The 27,484-nt window shown below is 39.8% G+C and overlaps 1 protein-coding gene across 1 annotated transcript; it reads right to left on the bottom strand.

Moving 5' to 3' along the window:
* Positions 1-16,206: 16,206 nt before the first annotated feature.
* On the bottom strand, positions 16,207-27,062 carry PHAX (phosphorylated adaptor for RNA export). Its single transcript, XM_040541463.1, has 5 exons — positions 26,886-27,062; positions 24,531-25,150; positions 21,760-21,880; positions 19,987-20,070; positions 16,207-17,551 (listed from the first exon to the last, which is right to left on the bottom strand). The coding sequence occupies exons 1-5, from the start codon at positions 26,988-26,990 to the stop codon at positions 17,282-17,284; spliced, it is 1,200 nt and encodes a 399-aa protein (XP_040397397.1). The 5' UTR covers positions 26,991-27,062; the 3' UTR covers positions 16,207-17,281.
* Positions 27,063-27,484: the final 422 nt, after the last annotated feature.

The following is a 27,484-nucleotide window of genomic DNA, read 5'->3' on the forward strand; positions in this document are numbered from 1 at the left end:
TGAGGGGCCCGGCCCCGCCGCCCTTTGTTGGCCCCCCCGGTTCCTCCCAACGCCTCCCTGGCGTTGCAGTAGTCGAAATGTAATTAATGTAATTATGCGGAGCCGGCTTGAGCCAGGTTTCGGTGGTGGCGTGTGGATGCGCCTTATCCGGTGCCGGTCTGGCTCCTGAAGGCGCGCTGCGAGTGAGGCGTCGTGTCCCCTGACTGCAGGCTGAGCTCGCCTTCCTCAGGGCGAGGATCGGTCCCTCGGTGCCACAAAGTGCACGCAGCAGATGGAAGAGCCCAGTTCCACTCCGTGGACCTGCTGAAAGTCTGCTTTATGGTTTCAAATCAGCAGCATCCCTTCATGAGCACGATTAACTAGGCTGTGCGTCTGTAAACCGGTTTACACCACGACCACTCAGCAAACAATTCAAAAGATTGCTTCAAAACCCAGTGGCTCTTCTCACACAAATTCCTGTAGAAAGGGCTTGTCAGCAGGAAAACACTAAGATTTTCTCCTGCTTGCTTTTCCTCACATCATTTAACAAGGTTCTTTCTACAATGAGCCACAAATGGAGGCTAAAAACCTGGTAGTTTTCCACAGGACATGATGTTGGCCCCATCTGAAGCTGGGGACTGCATGTCCATTCCCCAACATTCATTCCCAGCTCAGTTTGCTTTAGCAAATTAATTTTTGCAAATTTCAACTATTAAGAGACATCCCCTCAAGGAAAAAAATATATTCCAGTCAGAGGGGCTTATATGACTACAGGTAATTTAGCAACAGTGGGGAGTCCCTGTTTTTTCCTACATGATGCCTTTGTTGTTGATACAGATTGTTCTCTCTTCCTTTTCCTTCTGCCTGTTAACACAATCCTCTCTTTCCCAGCCCTTTGGAAAACAGCAAAGCTGGATAGAAAGAGTGAAAACAGATGGGGAAAAAAAAAAAAAAAAAGAGGAATTTCATCTCTATAGCACCTGCTGCAACACAAAATTGTCAGTAAAGTAGGATTATGACCCAAGGTAGTTTTACACTGCAGCTGGCACTAGAGTGAAAGGATCTGTATTCACAGGCAGTACAAGAGACAAGTAAAATTTGGGATACTTTACTGGTGTACAAGCTGAGCCCTCTGCAGGTGTTTAGTGTTGGTTTTGGTTATGTCTGCTTCACGGATTTAACGCAGCACTGTGTTTTAAATCACTGAGCTTTCATTCTGTTTTAGAGATGTATATTACGACTCTCCCCGTATTTGATTTGCAGTTATTATGCTTGAAGTGAAGCATATTGTTATTACCAAAGGAGTTATGGGAGGTTTTTCATTTCATCTCCCAGATTAAAAGGACATATTCAAACATTTAAAGCTCCCTGTCATTTGCTTACACCTGAGATTTCTTCCTGGTATTTACGTGATTGAGTTCATCTTGTTCCACTAGGCTGAGACAGAAAATAAGAACAGAAAAGCGTGTAAACCGTGCCTCGGCTGATGTCAGACACTTTGCTTGTGAAACTGAATATCGACATTGTTCCCCTTTGCTCTTGGCAGCTTGGGCCTGATAGAAACCACATGTGTGGTATCCTTCCTTTGTGTGGAGAAGCCGGTAAGTGCCATTATTAAATCAGCCAGAGGGGTCACTGCTCAGAGGCACAAGACAGCCACAGAGGACTGGGCATCGACACTCCCATCCCTACAGACTGCTGCCCAAGGGAATCAGGAGTGTCTTCTCTACCTCAAAGCAAAGCAAAACAAAGGAATGCCGTGTTTACCCTTGTCGCTTACAACTCGACTCAAAACTATTTCAGCTTATTACTCTGATATGGTTTACAACTCTTAGAACTGATCTCTGAACAAGAACTTTCACACAGCTTTGAAATACCACTACTGTCACAGTCTGATACAGCCAGCATAAATTGTATATATCAGGCATCTGTATATCTTACAGACACAGCAGACTACACGGTATTGAGACCTCCCTCCCTTAAACAAGGAAAAGATTTCATTGAGATAATATAGCATTTTTTCCTTTTATTTTAAAAGAAAAGTCTCGGTTTTCCAACACGCACCATTTAACAGCAAAGTTTGCATTTCTAAACTTTTTACATAAAAGTAATTTACATAAACAAACTTCTAGAATCTGCGGGAGTTTGTGGAAGATTAGCACAGATTCCATCATTCCTGGAAAATAAGCCATTTTTACCATTCCTGACACTGTATTGTTAAAATGCATATTTTTCAATATATATATATAATCATTCATATTTATTTACTTTTGAAGTGGGCAAGAATCATGGTGAATACATTCCATCAGTGTGTCAGTACTACAAGGGTAAATGTTACTTTAGGGAGTCAAATACCACTCTTCTAAACAGGAAACTGATAAATGCTTGAAACTTTAGTCTGAGTATTTATCAGTGAAATATTGCCTATTTGTTTCCACTCAGGGAATGTCTGCTACAGAAGAGTCCATCTGAGTAAATGCTGAAGTCTGTGCTTTGAAGAAGCAAGCAAAACCAACAAAAATTGAATGCCAATATTTTTCCTGTAACAACGTTACAGAAAAAATAGTTACAGTCCTGCTAGATGTAGCAGGGATCTAGAAGGGTTGTTCCTGTCAGCTACAGTCAGTATCAAGTAAGTGCAACTTTACTAAGCATTTTCACAACCTTGGAGCACAAAATAAACTTGTACTTGTATGCACAGCGTATCAGGACCTCATCCCGAGTACAATTAACTTTACACTAAAGTGCTGAAAAAACTCCCTTTCAGCAGATTCCTTTTTTTTTTTTTTTCCCCTGTTACCATATATATCATATACATCATATATATATCATACACATCATAAATATTACAGTATTTAATTCTGGAAAGTCAACGAAAATGTTAATTCCTTTGCTTATATAGTGCTGACTAGAGACCACTATTGGGGACACAGACACTCTGAAACAGAATCTTGCTTTATTTTCCCTTTGCAATGTTGGGGGGGTGAGGGGAGAGAGGAAGTGGCAAGCAGGGAATAGGTATGTCTACAGATGTTTAGAAAGACAGCAAAATCTGGAGACTCGTCACATCAGCAGATAGGATAATAGTAATAATCCTCCCTGTTTTTTTTGGCTTTGATAATGCAAAAGTGATGCCAGTCAGATAACTCTAAGGTCTGCATGGTCCATGTGTTTCTAATCACTACTTTGTATTGGAATAACTCATGTACGACTACATTACTTTTAGTAAGTTTCCTCATGTATAACTAACTCAAAGCCTTGCCTAAGAAGTACTTTTAAATTATTAACTTTAAACTGTACCTCATCAGGATTCAAACAGAGCTATCAATATTTCCTGCATATATATGAAATGCAAAAAAAAAAAAAAAAAAAAAAAAAAAAAAAAAAAGTATATAAAGTAAAAATAAAATAAAATAAAATAACATAAAATAAAATAAAATAAAATAAAATAAAATAAAATAAAATAAAATAAAATAAAATAAAATAAAATAAAATAAAATAAAATAAAGGTTCTGGGATTTTTTAAGTTACTGTTTAAGGTACAAATATGTATTTTTTCATTTCTGCTGAAGCCATCACGTTGAAAGTTTTTTGAAGACTTTATTTTGTGTTCTGTGGGATATATATCCTCCAGGAGAAGCTGAAATAACATGTATAGAGGTATTTGGGATGCGGCCTTGCTGTATCTGCATGCTTATGGCACACTAAGATTGATGAAGGCAAGGGAGGAGAAGGGAATGTAGCCTGAAGCAGCAGTGCAGGAAAGACCGAAGCAAAAAGAATGTTGCAAGAGTTGTAGCGCTCCTCAGTATCCATTACTGAAACCACCACTGTTCATTTTTCTTTACTCAAGCAGATCCTAGAGCTTTCGAGGCAGAGAAAATCACACTGTGATGCATGTTTAGGGGAAGGAATGCACAGTGGTGGTTGATTTTGGCTTAGATAACGTCCAGGGAATATTCTATACCCACCGCCCCCCTCTGTATACAAGTACATGTAGGAGAGATGTAGTGATATTACTGTTAGTCCTTGCTAAAGTCACTTCCCACAGTGATTGCAAAACCCCAGAGCAGAGAGAAAGAAACTACAGATGGTAAAAGAGAAGCAGGAACTGATGATATATAGCTCCACGCGAGCTATAAGCTGAGAGTTTTTTAGGGGCAATTTAAAAACTTCTGTGCAAAACTAGAAACATCCCATTCCCACACAGGCAAACAGCTATAAAACAAATTACAGAGAAACTCCTTGCTTAGTAATATACCAGTTAGCACAGGAGACTTATGCTTATACAGAAATAATAGTCTTTGGGAAGAACTTTTTGTTGAAAAATTAGAGAGGTATTAACCATTCTAATACATGAGAGCACTTTGCTGTAGCTGGTGACAGAACAACTCCAATTCACTTAGTAAGGACAATGGCTAAGAGAACACCTTAATTGTTGCCAACTTCTGTGACTTTGTCATCAGTTTTATAAAACTGTTTATTTTTGTTTCAAAGACTAATTATGAATTCCACTGAATAATCACAACTCAAAGTTTTAGTTAAAATATTCTTGTCCCTTTAGTGGTAGAGGAAAAAAAATGTTGAAAGTGTGAGTTAGTGCAAAATTAAACATCTTAATTAAATAGAATTAAACACTTGCTTTAACTCTAAATTAGTACCTGTGAGGTGACAGTAGGCATAGTGAGTTTCCTGGTTTCTGTGCATTAATGTGGGCTCTCATGTGGTTGATCTGTTCCACATCTCCAAGCAAGTTTAGTACTGAATTTCAGAAAACTGGATTTTAGTAGCTTGTTGCTCACTCACATATGCAGCTCTCTCACCAGTCAGAGTTCATTTATTCAAGAGAATAAACACCTGGAAAAGCTATAGGAGCTTAACACCATGAATCACAGTGCTCACCAGACCGGCTCCTCTCTGTACAGGCAGAGCATTAAAAAACAAAACAAAACAAAACAAAACAAAACAAGACAAACATAAAAAAAAAAAAAAAAAAACAGTGCTAGGTCACAGAAAAACCACAACAAAACCCAAACACCACAACCTGTGCACATTAATGATGGGATGGAACAAGAAGGGCAGCTCAGACTGATGCACACTATTAAGATTTTTTTGCTTCCATCAGAAACAGCTCCAGGCTCCACAACAGTAGTTAGGATAGTTACTGGGTTAGAATGCTTTTAGAGAGCTTCATTGAAAACGCTGAAATCCCACAATATGGACTGAGCCTGTCTGCTCCTAAAGTAGTTGCTGCGCGTGACAATGCACAACATATAATAAACTTGCAGCAAATTTCAGGTGTTGACATGCCTTTATATTTAGTTTTATACCAATAGCTTCTTTTATGTGGCTGGGAAGATAAGGAGTGTCAGTGTTTGTTCTAAGGGTGTTGCAGCCTCCATACAGGCATTGGAAATACCAGTTTTCACTTTATACATTTGAAGATTTAGAGGCATGAGAAAGCCTTATGCATTTTAAAAATAAATTACAAGATAATAATTATGATTTTAAAGTTTGTTGTCTAGGTTGTAGAGATCTTCTTTAATAATGTTATTCATAAAGAAGTCTTATAAAAACTGTACTATATTTCAGAGTTAGGAACTGTGATTACCTCCAGATGTCAAGGGATTCTAATATGGAGCACTAGCATGAGGAAGATACTGTAAATGTTAGGACAATTTCAAAGCAAATTAAGATTAGTGTGCTTCCTAAGCATTTTGCATTTTTCCAAAAGGGGAAAAAAACAAACAAGCAAACAACAACCCCATAACACCCTGATATTCCCTCAAAGTAAAACCAAATAGTAAATTCCTTCTTTCCCAGGACTCAAATCTGCTCCAGTTGAAGTCAGTATATTCAATAGCAGCAGGATCCAGCCAGCCAAAGGGATAACAAAAAAGTCACACTTGTACATCACAACATTATACCCAGTTTTTTTAGTATTTTCTTTACTACTGTCTGTGTGGTTAGTGTGTTGATACAATCTCGATTTAATTACTCTTTAATTACTCATAGCTGGACTGCAATAGTGTTATAGTTAAAATATGGAAAAAATCACCATCTGTGTTTTTTTCTCTTACAAGGCTTGAAGAACATAGGTTTGATGAGCCAGTGGTTTTCACCAACCATTAAGACATTGCATTAATCATAAGTCCAATAAAATTAAATTATAGGACAGCAAGTCATAATACTAAAACTGTATTGTACTCAGATTATCACATGTTTAAAATCCACAAGAAAACATAATTTTCAATACTTCATCTTAAGTCCCATATTTCTAACCTACATGGAAGTACAGAGATGTACTACATGTTTCTGATCTCATGTTGAGGGAGGTAAATACAGCACACTGAGACACATAAACACATATCCTACAATGGCAATAGTACACTTCTGTCCATTATGACTTTTTGCACTGGTACAATTGCAGTTGGCAGAATCCAGAGTAAACATCATTTCTTAGCTGTGTAATATTCTCTGATAGAACACTCTCTCTGATGGAAACTCTCCTTATGTTTTTTATGACTTTTTGCTTCTGAAAAGAAAATTCAGAAAAGGGAGGCTTGCTCCAGACTCCTCAAGTTGATAGTAATAACCTGTTCCATTTTTAAGTGTTGCTTTACCTATATCTGTGGAATCATTTCCACTTTATTGGAGGAGGAAAAAACTGCAATCTTCAAAACTGTCGTAGTTTGTCTTTTCACAGCCTGGATACTTGTAGCCCTGAATGACAAGACAGAAGAGATTACGGATGCCAAGAACACCATACAACTACTCTTGTAGCCAATTGCAAAAAAAAATATTTTAAGAACGTCCTTGTTGTGACTAAGATAGGGTTAATTTCCTTCATAGTAGCTGGTATGGTGCTGTGTTTTGGATTTAGGATGAAAATAATGTTGATGACATACTGATGTTTTAGTTATTTCAGAGCAGTACTTACACAGAGACAAAGATTTTTCAGCATCTCACGCTGCCCTGCCAGCGAGGAGGCTGGGGGTGCACAAGGAGCCAGGAGGGGATGCCACCAGGACAGATGGCCCTAACTGTGACCAGAGGAATATTCCATACCCTGTGGCACCATGGTATTGTGTATCATTTTTTGTTTGTTTGTTTGTTTGTTTGTTCTTCTCCTTTCTTGTTAAACTCTCCTTATCTAAACCCACAAGTTCTTGTACTTTTTTTTTTTTTTTTTAAATAAAATTAAAATTCAGTTCTCTCCCTTATTCCACTGCCGGAGAGTGAACTAACAACTATGTGGTGCCCAGCTGCCTGCTGGATTAACCCACAACAGAGAGCAAAAGAAAAGATTCACCAAAACACCAGTAGGAAGTTGCAACGTGTTTTTGTCTATTAAGTTTTCAGTTCTGGAACTCTGTGAATAACATGCTGTAATTACAAGTGAGTATAGAATATTTTCAGCTCTGCAAATTAAATAGAAAAGATGCTGTAAGGCATGATGGTGTATGACCTCTACATTTTCTTTCACTGTTGCCATATTTCATTCTGGCATTCTTCTTCCTACTTCCTGAAATCAATGCAGACACAAATATTCCTATATTTTACTATTTTATTATTCATTACTCTTTAGAAGTCAAATGTTGATTCTACTAAGCAGGTTCTACCGGTTGGTACTTGAAGTACTGTTTAATTTCATGCTACTCATAGCTGTAATTAATAGGTAGAGCTATATTTTAATAAAAACCTCAGACTGCATGCAGATTCTAACCCTGTGGATAAAGGCCAGCAGAAAGAGTGATGCAGAAGACTTTGTCTTGCTGCATGTGGAAATCTGAATGGTGAAGACAATGTGCGTACGTGAGCAGAGGACTTGGAATGCAGAAATTCTGTTACTGAAACACCAAAGTCAAACTCAGCAGTTCAGAAAATCCTTTAATTCTCACAGAGCTGTGGTTTCTATGTGGCACATTAGTTGTGTACCTCACTGGAGCACTAAGCCATCTGCAGTGGATTTTATTATCCATATGGAAGCAGAGGTAGGAGGCAATCTTCCCAAAAGCATGGGAGTAGAGCCCACTTAGGCTCTGCCACTCTGAAATCATTACCATGACCCAGTGCATTCTTGGTAGAAATTTCAGCAGTCATTGCTCCCCTGTGTACATTCACCACTACACGCACACAAAGAGTCATACTGTAAAAAAAATTCTTGCAATAAATAGCCATTGTTACATATGAGGGCATATCAATGTTTATTGGATGAGAAAGATGATATTGAGGTGTACATAGGTGATCCAGCTTTCTTAGAATTCACTAGAATTCACATAGAATTTTCATAGAATTCACTATGAAGTAACAAATATTTCATACACTGGAAGGATATAAAAGTAGATTTTTAATTAGGTGCAGAAACTACAAGCAGGTTCTTACCTTTTAAATTGTCAGCAATGTCATTACAGACATTCTTTTTTTTGCATGCTAGAAGAAAGTAAGAGGGTATAAGGATTGTCTTACCAGCCCTTTCTTCCTGATGAGACTTCCTAGAAAACCACACACTTTTTTCTCTGTACTGATATGTACAGGGTAAACTATTCATTAAGAAGGACCCATACTAGGGTGCAGAGTTTATTGTGCATATCCTCTGTACTTCAGTAAAAGTGACTTGACCCTGTCATTTTTATTAATAACTGACTTTTGTGGAACAACAGATGAGTGATATTCATAAAATAAAATAACAATTCTTGCTGTTTTCCCTTCATTCATAGAAACGTAGAATCATTAAGGCTGGAAAAGACCTCCAAGATCATCTGGTCCAACTGTAACCCTACTACCAGTATCACCCACTAAACCATGTCCCTAAGCACCACGCCCAACCTTTCCTTGAACACCCCCAGGGACGGTGACTCATCCACCTCCCTGGGCAACCCATCCCAGTGCCTGACTGCTCTTTCTGAGAAGAAATGTCTCCTAATTTCCAAACTGAACCTCCCCTGGCACGACTTGAGGACATCCCCTCCAGTCCTATCACTAGTTACCTGTGAGAAGAGGCCAACCACCAGTTCATTGACATTCACACTACATGATGCAAGAATGTCTAAAGTAAACTGCAGAAAATCAAGTATTGCTTATTTCCATTTGGCTTCAGTGACTGAAATCATGCATTGCTTTTGCCTCTAGTGTGCAGGAAGCAAGTTCTATTAAAGTCAGCTCATTATCCCAGCATGAATGAGGGGTAAGACTAGTAAAGATGAAGCAAACCGCAAATTAACAACACAAATCTGACCTGTCCATGTGCACGTATGCCCCTCTCTTGGGGACTACATCCTACCACAATGCTGAGCTCCCAGACTGAGCCCAGGCAGCTCGCTGACTCACAGCTGTGCTGGCTGAAGCATAAGGTCAGATCCGAAGCTGTAAGCACTAAGGTTTATGCAGCTGTGCCTAAGGCCTGTAGGGCAACAGTTGTTAGCAATAAAGAGGAGTAGATGAGCATGATCATCGATCACTCTCAACCTCTTCTGGATCAACTTGACATCACCATCTCAGGGGTGGCAATACCTGGGGTGGGATGGGATGGGAATGCATCACCATGCAGTGCTGCTTCCAGGTGTGCTAGGACAGTCTCCCAGCACCCAGCGTGCCCCAGGAAGAGCTGCTGCCTCTCGAAAGTTCTGGTTTCTCCTGATGATCATTGGGCTCTGAGTGGGATTTCCAAGGTTATGGGCCTCCCTTTTGTTCCCAGAAGAAGCCATCTACCACTCCCCTTAGTTGCTAAATTAACAAAGGACTGACCAAATATAGGATTTTTTGTTCTTTATAAGTTTTTTTTAATTTATTTTTTAACCACCAACAGCTTTCAAGGAATGATATATGAAAAAAAGTATGCTTGTACATTCATTTTCCTGTATTTTACCTCTTACCAAATGAGAGACTGAACTTATGAATATCATGATCTTTGTGTACCTCATGGGGAATTTCAATCTTAGTGATCCCAGATGTGTAGGCACCGTTTGAATTAATTTCCCCAAATCAGTTTCATTTTTGCATGTACATGTATCTCTGAGTCATATTCAAAAGCTGTTCACCTAACACTACAAAGTTCCCTGCTTACCCATTAGAAATTGCATTTAGAATTACATTACATTTAGAAATTTCTCTAAGCAGGTTAGACAAGTAGGAAGTGTTTTTAAGTCATACATTCCTAAGTTTCAGGTACTCTTCATTTTTCTTGGGCAATAATTTTATTTGGATCAGTGTAAAATTGTTTTACATTCATCATCGGCTGCCTGGCACATGAAGAATTTTTGGAATCCTAAAGCTTAGCTTCTCACGGTTTAAGAGATTTTTGTATTAATTCCAAATGGCCAAAGGGCCAAATTCCATCCAGAGATAAATGGCTGCTCATCCACACCGACTTTAATGGAATCTGCTCTGTTCAGCAGAGGACAAGATTCGATAAAAGGTTCTTACCTTATTCTGCACTCATTTGCAGAAGTAAACACTGCATACTTCTCTTGAAGCATTATTGAAACATTGCAAAGAGCTGACGAGTACTTCATAAGTATTGAGTTAACATTCTCTTAGTGATAAAAAATATTTTAGAGTTAGAAAGAAATCTTGAATGAATAAAAATTGCTATGTGTCGTAATAGCCTATGAATGGGAAAGTAAACAGCTTTTTATAACAATGACTTAAAAAACAATAACAACAACAACAACAAAAAAAACACAACAATGACTTAAAAAACAACAACAACAACAACAAAACACACACACACACAACCACCTTGCTTCCTGTTGGTTCTTATAAAGAAAGTAGTATAATGCCAATAATGTAGTTGCTAAGATATTGATATGCTGGCTGCAAAATAAAACTGATGCATTTCTGGAACTACATTTGCAAACTCTAAGAATCCCTTTCTCTTCCAACTTTCTTGAAGGTTCAAATAGTTGCTCATCTGGTTCAAAAAGTTCAAAGACATCTGAGTAATTCTTTCAGGCATTGAGCCAATAATTGCTTCAACATCTTGAAGAAATTATCTAGTTCTGAAAATATGCATACAGCTAGACAATGGTTAACCCACAAGATAACCTCTCCAGAGATCTGGGCTAGAGTCCTAAAAAGCAAAATATACTGCTTTCTACCCTGTTTTTCTTTTCAGAATCTAGCTTTCTTTTTGTGACTCTGATTTCCACTAAATATGCTGTTGCAAAACATCACCTCTTCTTCTGTATGACGATATCTAATAACATTATGGAAGAGAAATATAGTGCGTAGAAACAACCAGGAGGAAATAAAGAAGTCTTTTTTAGAAATTATTTTTAATTTTGTGTGTAGAACAAAATTCATGTTTCACTTTGAATCAACTGCCAAGCCTCACAATACCCTAAATACAAGATAACTTAAAAATATAATAAATTCTTAGCTCTTTTTTTTTTTTTAATTAATTTTCTTACTTTTATTTTTTTTATCTTGAAAGCACCTCCTTCATTCTTTATGACAGAAAACTTGGTATTCTTCCACCTCCCCTGGTAACTCTTGTGTAACTAACTGGCTAAGCACAAAGGTTGAAAAAATTCACAAAACATCAAAAATTTACAGTAAAAAAAAAAAGGGGGGGGGTTGTCAATGTAAAGGAAGCATTCATAAGCATGGGACATAGACTTAACTGAGGTCCTTTATAAAGGGAAAAAGGAAAATATCCTGAGACATTGTTAGGTAGGAACATGACATGCAATCCAACTGTACCTTTAAAAACAATGAACACAGACTGTCATTTTAATCTTTATTCAGAAGAATTCTAGCCAGCTCTGTGATGTTTTGTACTGTTCTTCTGTCTTCAAATCTCTCTGACTTTCAGGACACTGTAGTATACTACACAGTTTAAGAAACTATGCCTGTGTTCCAAGACACAAAACATTGTTGCACAGTTACACACTGGAGAGAATAAAAAAATAAGAAAGGAAAAAGTGCTAGATCATGTCAATTCCAAAGTAGCATGTGCCTTCCTTCTCTACATTAGATGTTTTTTCTACTGCAGCATTGTTTAGTATAATAACATGGACTGAATATTAGTAAATAACAGACTAAAGGTAACAGAGTATTCCCAGTGCTTTCACAAATACACAAGTAGTTATTTGTAATACCAAGGTAAATCAGGAGTCGAAGAAGGAAAACATGGTCTAAATAAGTGCCTTTACTTTCCGTCTTGTGACATTCCAACCAGTCTCAGGATATATCCCTTTCCTGTCCTTCTCTGCTATATACCTATAAAGTGTTGGTCCTAAATCCTTTCTATTATCATACTGTGAAGCATACGGTTTGGTTGAATAAAACTAATAAAAGTCCTGATTACACAGAAAAGGATGCAATTTTAGTGAACATCATTAATTTGCACTTAAATTAGAAAGGAAGAAACTAAAATACTACAGTGTGTAGCAAGAACAATCAAATACTAGACATATATAGACATACATAGACAATTTTTTTACTCACATTGTCAAAATACAGCCCTACAGCCACACATGTATATTGGGTTTACCTGGCAAGGATTTGGTAGCAGGGGAGCTGCAGGGGTGGCCTCTGTGAGCAGAGTCCAGCAGCTGCCCCATGTCAGAGCAGAGCCAGCTCCAGACAGCTCCAAAGGGACCCGGTGTTGGCCAGTGCCAAGACAGGGAGCAACGCTGGGTGGGCCTCTGGGAGAGCTGATTGAAGGAAGGGAAAAAAAAAAAAACCTGCTGTGCAGCAGCAGCTGGGAGAGCAAGGAGTAAGAACCATCCCTGCAGCCCCCCAGGTCAGTGCAGCAGGAGGGCAGGAGGTGCTCCAGGCAGGCAGCAGCAGTTCCCCTGCGGCCTGTGCAGGGAGAGGCCCCTGGTGGAGCAGGCTGTCCCCCTGCAGCCCACGGGTCCCACACGGAGCAGATCTTCACGCTGCAGCCCGTGGAGGAGCCCCCGCTGGAGCAGGTGGATGTGGCCTGGAGGAGGCTGCAGCCCATGGAGAGCCCCCACAGGAGCAGGCCCCGGGCCGGAGCTGCAGCCCGTGGAGAGGAGCCCACACAGGAGCAGGGGAAATGGGGGGAGCTGCCGCCCACCCGTGGGGGACCCGTGCTGGAGCAGTTTGCTCCTGGGGGATGGATGGACCCCGTGGTACGGAGCCGTGTGGGAGCAGGTCTTGAAGAGCTGCTGCCTGTGGGCAGCCCCCGCAGGCTCAGTTCGGGAAGGACGGCATCCTGTTGGAGCATTAGGGATTGACTGCAGCCCCCATTCCCTCACACCACTCAGGAGGAGGGAAGAGGGTGGATAGGGAGAAGGTGTTTTTAGTTTTTGTTCTGACTGCTTTGTCCTGTTAGTAGCAGACAATAAAATATATTAATCTCCCTACGCTGAACCTGTTTTTCCCTTGACAGTAATTGTTAAGTGATCTCCCTGTCCTTATCTCAACCCTTGAGCCCTTTCCATTGTACTCCCCCCGCCCCCCCCGCCTTCCTCTGAGTTGCGGTTAGCTGGCCAGCAGTGTGAAACCACCACAAGATGGTAAAACTTCTTTTAAAGAACTGGCTTGGAAGCACAAATTAATACTGATACGTTATCTTTTAAAATTATCATTATTTTAAATAAATAGAATTACTGTTGGTCTCTGACATACACATACTACCCACATGAACTTATCCCCGTGGCCAGCACTTTTTGAGAAAACGCTGTTCCTGCGTTTTGGCTTTGCTAGGAAATGTTGGGGCAAGTGCGACACTTAGAGGAGGAAAGAGATCATGCACTTTTTGTTAACATTTTTTTGGTTACGTTTGGATATTTTTTTCATTTTCCACTTGATGCTAAGTCAAAGGCACGGTGAGCACACTTGTTTGGTCTTCAGTGAGCCCCCAGTGCAACTTTAAAACAGGGCTTACTGAGTTTGGCTCTGGGCCCTGCTGTAAACACCTTCTTAGCAGGTTTTAGACAATAGAATGTTGTTTCCTCAATTGCTCTTCCTCTGGGGAAGCTTAGCCACAGACTAGATGCAGATTTCCTCCTAGATGCTCCTCAGTCTTGATTCAGTATGTTTTCCGGAACCTGGGGAGAATTTACTTCCATGAACCAACTGCTCACTTTGGTCTCTCTCCCAGCTCTTCAGCCTGAAAGCTCTGGAGTTGCTGAAACTAACTCCTTCCTGTATGAATTTCCACTTAAAAAAAAAAAAAAAAAAAAAAAAAAAAGAAAGAAACAAACAAAAACAACAAACCAGTTTCTTCCAGGCTTCCTGAATGACCTCTCTCAGCCTTCAAGCACTGCAGCTTAGCTCCTAGTCCTGTGACCCTTAACATTTTTCCTTTTGACCATTAAGCGTGAGTAAACTCATTCCCCAGTGAGGCTGAGCGCCACCTCTGTCAAGGTCCAACTCTTCTTTTGAAACACTCTACAATAAACAGAGTAGAAACAACTGCCTTGACTGCTTTGAAACATTTAAAGATGTCCCAGGGTCTGTTTTCTGTAGCTGAAGTCTGATCACCTCGGGAGACAACTGGAGCGAACGTGTGGTTGGGCCTGTGTTGGAAAGAGGGATGACGGACAGTTGCAGAGCTGCACGAATAGCACGCTGGTGGAGACAGACATAAATGTGAAGCAATGCAGGAACAGCCAGGCAACTGGAACAGGAACAAACAAGTGAAATTTTCTTACATATTGCTCTTGAACATCCTCCCCACCCCTGTTACATACACAGCAGTGAACATCTTTTCTCAGGCCCACTGTACCTGCTCCCTTGTAAACTGTGGTTTGCAGACTCTGGATAGGTTAAAGGCTTTTGAAAGGGGTTCATTAAATCATCCTGCATGTTGTTCTCAATTAAAAGGTTAATAATATTGCATGTTGAGCTGTCGACATATAACCACATTCTCTTGAACTGAAAGGTCAAGACACACAGATCTACTTTTAGTTATTTTAAGTGTTTCTGAAGCAGCTGTTATCATTTCTGAATACTTGGCAGTATTGAAGTTGCATGTAATTATGCCTTTAGGGAAGAATCTTCTGCTATTGCCCTTTTAAACTCATTTCCTTGTAAAAATAAATTATTTAAAATCTTTTTATTCCTCAACTCAAGTAATTCTGCAAAGACAATTTGGCAGTATTATTAGATTTAGTTCACAGCCAGGAGGTTCAAGTTTCCCCAGAGAGATTTGGCAACTACAGAAAGGATAAAGTATTTTTCTTTCCCCCCTTTTTCAAAGGCTAATTTGAGGAGCTTGTTGATGTCACTCTCAGAAATTTCTTGGACAATAATCTTGTAGATATCAGCAGAGTCATATACCAAATACATGAACATCCTCTTTCATATCTGCTATGATTTCATCTGTGTAAATCCTCACATAATCGCTGATGTGAACTCACACTTAGCGTTACTCGAAAGCTTGTTTCATATACATGGTCCTCTATGGGATTGCCTTCCACAGTAAACTGCAGTGGGTCTATGCCTTCCTCCTACCTGTGAAATCCTCTGCTGAGGATTCATTTGCTTGCGGACTGGTGGAAAAAAATAGACAAAACCATAGCAGGGAGGAAGGAAGGAAAATATTTTTCAGAGGCCAGGCAAACTGGCATATTGCCTACCCAGTATATGATTTTATACCTATCTACAGGAAACCCACTGGGGTGTTAACACTGCCAGACAGCTGCTGAGCACAGAAAATTATTTAGAGCTGGGGCAGACTGCCATGGCAGGGAGAGCAGTGCAAGAAAAATTCCTCTGTTCAGCTACTTGACTATCAAGGGTAGGGAACCCTAAGGCTCTTCTCTTCTAGCTTGCTTGGCACCTGCTTCTTTCCACTCATTCTGAAAAATGCCAAGAAGATTACAGCTTTACAGCTGTGGTGCTCAGGTATTCATCTGCTCTGTGCTCTTTGGGCTAAACTGGGAAAATACAATCCTGCGTAAATTGAAGGATGCTGAGTATGTCTTCAATTTGTAACCCACAGAGGAAAGAGACTGAGATGTTAAACTGGAGTAATAGTTACTATCAGACAATTCCTGTGGAAATTTCATAAGCATGCTTGGTATTCTCTCATTCCCAGTTATATGTATTTTGACAAGGGGCCATAATAATTAATCCTTTAAAAAAATAAAAAAGGAGTATGACACTGCTATTCCCCTTCCATGTGCACACATTCTGATTTCTGAAAACACCAAAACAGAGCACTGTATAATCAATAATTCTTTAAAAAAACAATCAAAAAACAAAACAAATAAAACACCACCACAAAAAAAACAAACATGAACAAACTGATCAGTTTGATTTCATTTTTATACTGAAAAATAGCGTATATTCACAGAAAACACAACTTATTTTAGTGACCAAGTATGTAGATATCATACATATCAGTGTTGCAAATGTTCTTCAATTATATTAAAAGCAATGTTCAACATAAAAGTTACCTTCAAACTTATGAACTACACAACAGTCTTCTGCATCAAGTAAAAATTATCTTTTGCATACTATTATTTTCTTAAGATTCAGGCAAAGGAAAACTGAATTTATGCAAGCTGCACATAGCTTCATTCTACTGCACGAGAAAAAGCATGGAGACAAGAATTGCAATATTCATACCTGCACGTAGAACTTACAGACCCTTGGGGGGGAAAACATATTACATTTCTGCTCAGAAAGAATTCACTTATGTTTCAGAACAAAAAGATCTGTATAAGTTGTCTGTGGATTCATGTAAAAAGCTTAGACAGAACAAGTTGGAAACTCAAACCACTATTATAAAATGGAGTGAACTGCTGCAGAAATTTACAACATCCACTGTTCAACAGTACTTATTTACAAGGTTGTTATCAAAAAGTCAGTAGCTGTGAAAATTCAGTTAATTTCACAAGCCAATCTGCTTTTACAGGTCTTAATCCTATAAACACCGCTATTCTTGTCAACTCACTGTCATATTAGGACCACAGGATCTTTTACATCAAGACTGACTTTATGCTAGTGTTTCTGTCCAACTGTAATTAGGAATATCCCCCACTTGATGGCAACTTTGTTAGCTTCAGCAGACTAAGTAGGATGTATTCGGTTAAAACAGACTTAATGCCTAAATTTAATACATGGCTAGAAAAAAGTTCCTAAGGGACAAACACAGTGATGCAGTTGTTATCTAGAAAAATCTTAACAGTTTTTGAAGACTTAGCAAACAAGTAACAGGACAACTAACATGTTTCATGCTGTTAAATTTAGCTAAGAATTATGTCACTTTCTTCACCATCGAATATTTCCCATGTTTCTGCAATTTAGAAAACATGAAGTCATGGGATAATAAGAAACACTCATTTAATGTGTTTCATAGGGACTTCGTTATCATTGTGAACTAAAAGATCTCCAAATCATGAGCATTATCAATTTCTATAATATCTTCAGGTTCCATCTTTGCTTCATGGTGCCCATCCTGTAAATCATCCAGGGAAGCCAGAGCCTCATTTGTATCACTAGCAAAAGTCTCACGAGATGCATCATCGTATTCTTGCAGGTTAAGCCCTTTGATGGCTTTTTTCATCTTCTTTCCTAGAACTTGTATTCTCCTCTTCTTAGCAGCTTTTTTGTTTTCATACTCCTTTTGGTTTTCCAGATAGAATATTTCCTTGAAAGAAAAAAAAAAGTTTGGTATATTCATTTTACTAGTGCTTCCTAAAGAGAACATGAAGTAAAATCCTTTTTATGACTAATACTGCTGAACAATAACTAATATATACATTGTTCAAAGTATGAGTAGAGATAGCAATTAAGAAAAATGCCCCATAAATAATTCTATTATATAATTTCTCAGTGATTTCAAACTACCATGTAAGTAATGCTTTAAGTTTTCATTTCAAACATGCAGATGACACAAAACTGGGAGGAGTGGCTGATACGCCAGAGGGTCATGCAGCCATCCAGAGCGATCTTGACAGGCTGAAGAAATGGACTGATAGTGGACTTATGAAGTTCAACAAGAAGAAAATATTGCACCTGCAGAACCCCAGGCACCAGAACATGCTGGGGGCCAACTGGCTGAAAAAAACAGGGTGGCAGAAAAGGACCTAGGGGTCCTGATGGACACCAAGCTGAACGTGAGCCAGCAATGTGCCCTTGCCACGAAGAAGGTAACCGTGTCCTGGGCTACGTTAGACAAACATGGCCAGCAAATGGAGGGAGGTGATCCTTTCCCTTTCCCCAGCGATGGAGAGGCCACGCCTGGAGTGTTGTGCCCAGGTCTGGGCTACCCAGTGCAGGAGCCATACAAACATACTGGAAAGAGTCCAACAAAGGGCCATTAAGATGTTAGCCTGGAGAAAAGTATGCTCCAGGGGTCCCATATCTCATTAATATATACAAATACCTGAAGGAAGAGCGTGAAGAAATCAGACAGGTTCTTTTCAGTGGTGCCCAGTGCCAGAACAAGAGGCAACAGGCACAAACTGAAACACAGAAGGTTCCTCCTGAACACTGGCAGATGTTTTTTGACTGTAAGGATGACTGAGTATTGGCATAATTTTCAGTTGGCTGAATTTCTGAAACAATCAGAACCTGTATGGATGTGGTCCTGGGCAACCTCTTGTAGTGGGGCCCTGCTTTGTGCAGGCCAGTTGGACCAGAGGGCCTACCTCCAGAGGTCTTTTCCAACATACGCCACTCTAAGAAAAATATTTTATGCCAAATTGAAAGAAAATTTTTAAAGGTGACCTGTAGAGAAATCCTGACAAAAAGTTGCTATTACAACTTTAAATGCTTTCCCCCAGAACTGAAATTTGAGGCCAGGAATCATGATTATTACTGTCAAACTTTTGTGAACCCCTGCGTTTAACTCCTACAAAGTATTACTCTTACAGGTTTCCTCCTTATGTTAAGGGGGAAAAGATCATGTAACATAATTAAATACAACTACATGCCTTTTTTTCCTGTTCATTTTATGAAAAATGGAAGTTGCATAAGGAAAACATTAATGCTTTTTTCACCCCAGGAGTTGCAAGTCAAGCGCTAAGGACAAACAAATCTGTGAGAGATCTGCATACAAGACAACTTGTATGATGACAGTATTACACTTACTTTTTGCACAGGACTGTGTATCAAATGATGTCTCGGACTATCAGTCAAGTTCATTTAGTAAAAACTGCTGCCTCATTAAACACTTGCCAGTATTAGCAGGAGAAGAATGAGGCACACAATTACTAGGGCACAGAGCAGGGGTGGAAGAGGTGTTTTATTTTTTGGAAATGAGGTAAAGTGATTAAAGTCGCATCTTTTTGTGACTACTGTAAGCTGTGGAAGATTTTTTTTTTTTTAAACATACAACAGACAATCATATTTATGTTAGTTCACCTCTTTCCCAGTGCAAGATACTGGGATGATATGTAGAGTGGGCTGTAGCCACCAGCCACCTACAAACAAATGAGTCATTCTTTAAACAAACTTAAATAAATGGCAAATACTGTTCAAAACAAAGTTGTTTTAATAGCACGAAAAATACCATCTCAGACTATTTCATACTGTAAAAGGAAAGGCAGTAATATTTACAAGCTCACAAAACTAAGGTGGTGAGCACCACAGATGACGCCAGAGAGCAGATAAGACTAGGTTCAGATCACAGTGTGATGGCCCGTACTGCCTGGTGCTACAGCTGGAGCTGTACAGGACAGAAGTATTTTATAAGAGAACACCATTAAACCAGTATAGAATGAGGCAGATGTCCAAAGGGAAAAATACTGTAATAACTAAAATAACCATAGGTAACATTACTGTAAAGCATATACAAAGTAAAGAAAATACAGCATTTAACTCTTCGGACTCTACAGTCTCATTATCCCTGACAAGTTTTTGTGACTAGCAATACATAAAAGCTGTTCCTTTTGCATTGTGTGAATGTACTTCATCAATTGTTATTTCCTTGTATTTTGAATATGAAAAGCTGGTTTCTTTGGAATAATAGAATTAAACTTGCTAGAAGTTATGAGGAGGATTCAACTGTAACATTTCTGGCAGAATACCCCGCCCCCCAAATTTACTTTGGACAATCACTTGTACTCTTGACAATTTTACCTTGATTTGCTCTTCTTTGACACTGGGTGTATTCTTCAGCAGGTTTAAATAAACACCCCCTGGTGTTCTCCTCCTGGTACCGTTCTTAATAGAGAAAAAGTAAATTGGTGGTAACAGCAAACCTAACAAGAACTTGTTGATACAAAAACAGCACAAAAGACAATGCTTTCTACTGAGACAAAATCCAGAAAGTTAAGTTCTGCCGTGCTACATGTTATATAACCATGACCCCGGTTCTTTTTCACTTGCAGCTGTTCTAGTCAGAAGAAGGTCAACTACTAGGTTGCTACATTTTGACAGGTAATGTGTAAGGCTTCAGAAAAATCTGCTTTAGAACATCAAACCAAATTTTTCAACTACACTCTGCTTCTGATCTTGGTAGTGAAGACATAAAATGCTAATATATTCTAACTACTCTCACAGCTGTCTGCAATAATGCATGTATTAGGTTAGATATTCAAAATAGTCCTGACATAAAAGCATAGTACAAAGTCAAAAATTAATTTCATAAAATTATGTAGAATCTCATTTATTTATCTGCAGAATTTTGCATTTTTGCCTAAGTTGTAAGTTTCTCCCCACAATGCAGTAGTTTTCAGTGGAACAACAGTGGTGTGATGCATCATACTGAAGCATGAACAGACCCAACTTTGAAATCTTTATAAATTATAAATACTAATTATCAGAATATTTTTCAACTACGATTCACAGCATATAAGGTTGAGCTGCTACTCTAATGCCCTAATACCGTATTAAATGACACTTTTCTACTAAATAACAAACACAATCCAAAAGTTCTAACAAGGAGCCTCGATTTTTATATCTGTTCTTGAAACAACAGATGCCACATACTTCTATCATCCTAGTCGCACAAAATCCCAACCAAGAAAAACAGTATACTAAATCTGCCTTTCAAATGGTATACTCTGATCTGCAGCCAAGCAGCCTGTGCCACTAGAAGTTGTCTCCTTTCATCTCCTTTGTAAATACTTAAATCCTTCAAGACAATAGACTGCTTTTAAGAGAATTCACTAGCCAGAAAGCTTTCTCCCTGACCTGCAATGATTGAATGTAAAAAATATAAACAATACACAAGGCTCTTCCTGCTCCTCCATTTTTTTTTTTTTCATTTGCCTTACAGATCATTATTTAACAAAAACACGCACAAAAACTTACAGCCTATCCATTACATATAGGATTTTTACTATAATTTCTAACAGATATCAGTGATTGTTTCTGCTCTCCTGGCACACAAACTAACAGTCCTACAACAAAGCTAACAGATTCGCTTTTTAAAGTTACTTTTCAAACGTGGTATTAGATATGCTCAACATAGTATGTTGACCTCTGATTGCATGCTGATTAACCTAAGTAGGTTAGTGCTGTAAAACAGCCCAAAAATTGAAGCTTTTATTCCTGATTTAGAATTCCTTACTCTTAAGTTTGTGAGGGAAACAACCCCAGAGAAGGCAGGTAGCACACGTTAACAGTGTAAAACACATACTGATCTGAGGACACAAAGTTGGGCAATTTCCAGTTTCATTCATCTCACTGTTTCCTCTAACCCTGCTGGTGGTTACATTATTATTTACTGCTAAGTGACTTTCATGGCTCAAATGAAAGATCTCCTTCCTGAGAGAAGGCCATAGGTTAATGCATGGCATCTGTGAGAACCTGTCAAATGTGAAGGCTATGCAATAGTACTACTTAAATGTTCTGCAAGTAAAAAGCATCCTCCCCACCCTCAAACCCACAATATCACATCCTCCTTACCACTATGAACAGTCCACCATTTTGTTCCACTTCAGCTGTTTCCATGAGCAGTTCAATGGCTTTTCGCTTTCCAATTATTTTCACTACTCGGGCAATTAAATCTTTCTTTGGCTCACAAAGTCTTAGAGAGAGAAAACAAACAAACACACACACGTACAGTCAGTAGAATTTCAAGTAAAATCACCCAAAGAACTTCCATATTCACCAACTTATTCCGCGGGACGTGAAACTGTGCTAAAATCTGTCTCTACACATTTAGATGCGTTTCAGTGGCTTCTAAAATGTAATTTTATAATATCGAGTTTCTAAGGGCTAGTAACTTCTAAAGTATGCATTTTAAATAATTATTTCAACAGAAATGCACTGTTTTCCCTCTATTGAATTGTGAGAAGTTAAATCATATGAGAAACGGTAAAGCCCTTTTTAAACATCTGAAATTACAGTATAAACGAAGTGTTACACCAAACTGTAACTTTAAAAGAGTTACAAGCACAAAGTCAGCAAAAAAGATGGATGTTACAGTAAATGTGTAACATTTAGGCTAGTTAGAAACAGTTAAATCAACAAGTAAAAGGAGACAACAGCAAATGTAAAAGTCACCCTCTAACATGTGCAACTGAAACAAACCCACATAATAAAATAACATGATGTTCACCAACCTACGATCAAACCCATCAAATTATCTACCTAATCTATCAAATGCCAACAGAAAAAAATACCACATTACTACTGAGTTAAATTCCCTTTTTTTATTTTTTTTTTAGCAACCACATCCTAATAAGTTTTCTATTGTGAGTCTGCATAAAAGAAGTTTTACACAGCATCAACTCACTGTGCCAAAATGTGTACTCCTACTGGAAAAAAGCCTAAGCCCACAAATCAAAACCACCTGTCAAGAGCAAGGGTTCATGCTCTAAATTCTCTTTTTTTAAATGACAAATCTAATTATGCACAATCCCAAGCAGTAGGTTTAAACTTTAAGGACCAACAGATCACAGCAACTACAAAAATTTCTTGAAAACCATCTCCAGCCCTCAGTGCTCTACGTGACATGACTATGCTACAATTGTCCTAACCATGCAAATGTTTACCAAGCCAGCAACACTTTATGTTGTGCTTAATCTGAATTCAAAGAATGATAAGGCATCAGAAATTGAATTCTTTCTTATATTTTTATAGGATTGAATTCTAAATTGTGAATTATTGGAAGAGAGGAAAAGGTTTCTCAAAGATGCAGGCAACTTTAAGATAACCAGGACTCCTTACAGAGGTTTCTGTTACCAGCAGAGGCAGCCTAAAAAGTCAGATCTCCACCTAGTGTTCATCCTACTCCTGTACAACCTTCTTCTGGGCACTTTAATGCTACGCAGAGCAACAGGGACCGAGCAAGGTTAAGAGGCAAAAACGGCACAAGACTGACAGAAAACCTGTTTCATTTCCATTCATTGTGTGAATCCAGGCACAGATGGCACAGCACAGCTTAAATAATGGTGCTGTCATCCCTATAAGCACAGTTCTACTGACATAGTTCAGTGCAGCTATTCCTATAAATAATTAGAAAAAAAAAAAAAAAGGGCTTCTGCCCTTATTGTCATGAAGCTAAACAGAACAAAGAAAAGTTTGTTAAAAGCGACATGTTCCAAGTTTTCAGATTCACAAATGAGAAGATACTGAGAACTGATAACAGCATTAATCACTGCCTAATTGCTGTATTTCAGCATCTGGCAATACCAAGTATCATATGTCAGAAATCAACAATGATCAACAAACCCAGTTGAGATGTCAATATACAAATCAGTAAGTCCTTTAACTTGTTTCCTAGTTACCAATTTTGTTCCTTTGCACTGCTGAAAAGAATACAGCAGCTTAAATCAATCTTAAATCACTACTGTCATGTGCCCCCATATTTCCCTGCATCAGTCCAGCCCTGCCAGTGCAAGCTTAAAGGAAACTGAGCAGCAAACTGACTGGGGAAACAACCTTACCTGAAAACTAACCCTTAAAAAAAAAAACACAATAGGATTTTGAACAGGTAAGTTCTCAGACTGTCAGCTCAGTGTACAGTCAGTAAAGAGCAGGACTGTGAAAAGAATTTGATAATGTTGTGCGTGGCTGGAGCTTGATAACCCTAATGCCGGCTGGCATAGATTAGCACAGAACTGCAGCACAGTTTCACAACACAAAAAGAGAGAAGGCTTAATTTCAGTGCTGGTGTCTAGCCCTGGCACAGCCCTTAGTTACAGCAGCAGTGAAACATCTCTGCAGACAGGGATGTTCCATGCATGTGAAGGAAACTTGTTTCAGAAGCCGTGCTCTCCAAAGCACTACACTATCTAAGTCAACTATAGTTTCAAAGATTTATAACTCAGATTTTCATGGTGAAAACAGCATACGTATATTGGTGTCTAACTTCAAATTCACATTTTTAAGTACAGGGTATTTCCTAAAAAAGCTACTGTTAAATCTAAATAGTGAGAAACGGTATTTGTCCTTGCCACTGCAGTCAAATAACACATCATTCCAGTCAACCTCTACCTACCCCTTTCAAAAAAGAAACAAAAATTTGGACATTACTGGATGCTTCTAGAAGACAGCAATTATAATGCTGTATTTTAATTTCAGGACTTTGGAAATAGCCACAAAGCACTCATGCTTTTTATACGTTGGTATTACAGGTTTAGCAGCCAGAAAGCTTTTTTTTTTTTTTTTGCCTTTTTTTCCATCAAGCATCTCACCCATATTTAAGGCAGATGCATCATTACCCAACTTACCGATAAGCTATTTCATCCGCCACTTTTTCGTCTGAATCTTCTTCTGTTATTTCATACCTTCCTTTATATTTCATTTCTTGTCTTTCACCCAGTCTATCTTTTACAGGCCGCTTCCGTTTGAGAAAGCCTTGTCCATTTTCTTCTTCTGCTGGAGCTGTTTTCTTGTCATCATGCATGTATTCATCCAGTTCTTTATCTAATGTCTCTGCCTCCTTTTGCTGAGCTTCCTTCATCAGCTTTTTAGCCAATAAATAATTGTAAGTCTCAGACTGCCTGCTTCTGTCAATACTACCATCCATTCCTAGAATCCCAAGTTCAGTAGCCACTGCATCCTGATTCTGCTCCTGGAGCACAACACCCCAAATATTGTTGACCTTCTTACCACCTAGAGCAGTCTGTTTTTGGTGGCTCTGGCTAAGCGGAAAAGGGTCAGACTTAGTAGGAGGAAGGCTGAAACATTTCTGTCGTTTTCGTTTCCACAGACAGCTGTCATCATCAGATTCAGAAAAGCTTTCATCACTTGAATCCACACTTTTGGTTGTTCGATAAGGAACGCTTGGTGCACAGGATGAAATGCTGCTCTGGAAAGGTCTGCCTGAATTACTGCCGCCACGTGATTTCTGGAATGAAGAAATAAATATCTGTTAATCCAATTACTTTTGCAAAGAAAAAGAGCTATCAAGTCATGCCAAAAATTTCATTAGTTAGCAGTTATTAATCTTGATTTGTGGCTGTTTGGGCAGTCTTCTATAAGCATGTTATGGACTACAGTTGACGCGAGCATCTTACGAAACTCCTCTATTTTGAATGCTTCTACAGCATGGTTGCTACAGAAAAAAAAACATATCAAGAGTCACTGATCTGCTTAACATAACCTTTATTGAATCACACTAAGTAAGATTATTAAGAGGCTGGCAAAGCTATTACAACTCCCAATTCAGACAATGACAGACACGCACAGTAGTTTTAAAAAAGCAAACCACCAGATCAACTTAGTGAAAGTTTCTGTAACAGTAGAGAAAATAATGTTTTCTCTGGAGTCTGACCTGCCAGAAAGAGATCTGGACTAACGATCTGTAATGACAATAGTGCTTCTCGGGTCTCTAGCGAGGAGGAAAAGAAAAAAAGAACTATAAATCCACAATAGTTGGATGCTGCTCAGACTTTGAGAAGTGAACTGGGTGTGCTAATTCTGATTCATACGGGACAGGACATGAACAGTTAGTGATGGTAATACCCTAGAGAAGAACTCGGTTTTCACAGAATCACAGAATGGCTGAGGTTGGAAGGGACCTCTGAAGATCACCAAGTCCAACTCCCCTGCCAAGCAGGATCACCTACAGCACATTGTGCAGGATGGCATCCAGGTGAGTTTTGAGTATCTCCAGAAAAGGAGACTTCACAACCTCTCTGGGCAACCTGTTCCAGTGCTCTGCCACCCTCACAGTAAAGAAGTGCTCCCTCATATTCAGCTGGAACCTCCTGTGCTTCAGTTTTTTCTTCTTTTAAAGCAAGAACATGCTACTGACTCACCATAGCCACTTATTAACTTAGACAAAAGACCCAAAAGATATTAAAATGTTCCACAAACAAGTCCAGTTGCTATAATATTCATAAGATAGTAATTCCCCATTTATCTGATAGGTAAATTTAGAACATTGAATCAACTCTGCGTAATCTGTGGAAACACCACAGGCAACATAACCCAGAATTCTTATTCACAACTGGAAGGAAATTTTGGCCATGCTGCCCATGCCATTCTACAACAAGCACTTTCCTTATTGCTAATTCCAGGTTTCCCCTGGCTGATTTCTTATCACAAAGTTATGTACTGTGCTGCGATATTTAGATTTAAATTTCTCTTAATCTGAGGTTAAAAAATCGTTACTGCGTTCACCACAATTATGGTAACATTTCTTCTCTTCCTATAAGCAGAGAGAGAAGAAAGGCCTTCAACTTATTTTATATTACAAAATATCTATGTTTCACGTTATTGAATATACCTTGAGCACTAACAACTGCACACCCGCAGAGACACCCGGAGCACCCCACATCTCCCCAGAATTTCGGGGAGCAGCCGAACCTCCACCCGAGGCAGGCCACCAGCTGCTGCCCACCACCCCCACGTGTGCCCGAGACGGCTTGTGCCTTTTGTTCCCGACCAGACGCCCCAGGAGCACGGCGGACTGCCCTCCGTCCAGCTCCCCCAGCCCGCGAGGACCAACGGAGCCCGAGGGGGCTCCCCAGAAACGTCCCCCAGCGGAACGGCCCGGCCACGGCCTGCACCCACACCCGCACCGGGAGGCGGCGGGGCCGGGAAGGCCGCGCCCGGTGCCCGCCTCGCCGCCCTCTCACCTGCTGCTGGCCCCCCGGGGAGCCGGCTCCGGGCATGTCGGAGTCCGAGTCGGAGAGCTCGCCGTCCTCCACGTCGCCCTCCATCCGCCGCGCCTCCAGCGCCATCCTGACACCGCCGCCACCACCCCGCAGCGCGGCGATGCCCCGGGCGGCGGGGCGGGGACGCGGGGCGCGGGGCACGGCGGGAATGGCGGCGGGGCGGGTGGCGCCGCCATCTTGTACGCGGCGGTGGGTGCGGGTACCCCCGGTATGGCGTCGGGACGGCGCTGTGGAAGCGGCTGGTGTTGTGCGACAAAACACAACTACAGTCAGTAAATAAAATATAAACCCTGTGGCTGCCCGGCGGCACCGACCACAGCCCGCAGCTCCTCAGCGGCAGCAGTAGGGCAGGAAGATGGCTCGCGCTGATCTGCACGGCAGATTCTCCTCGGATTTCTTCAGCTAACGCTGGAGGGAAAGCCCCACCAAAATGCTCAGTATCAATAAAAAGAAACAAATAAAAGAACAATCTAGAAGCGTGGAGAGAGAGGGTGTGTATGTGTGTGGTGTGTGTGTGTGTGTGTGGTGTGTGTGTGTCAATGAATACAGAGTAATGGCTT

Source organism: Cygnus olor, chromosome Z, assembly GCF_009769625.2.
Source record: "Cygnus olor isolate bCygOlo1 chromosome Z, bCygOlo1.pri.v2, whole genome shotgun sequence".
In the NCBI taxonomy this organism is placed as follows: Eukaryota; Metazoa; Chordata; class Aves; order Anseriformes; family Anatidae; genus Cygnus; species Cygnus olor.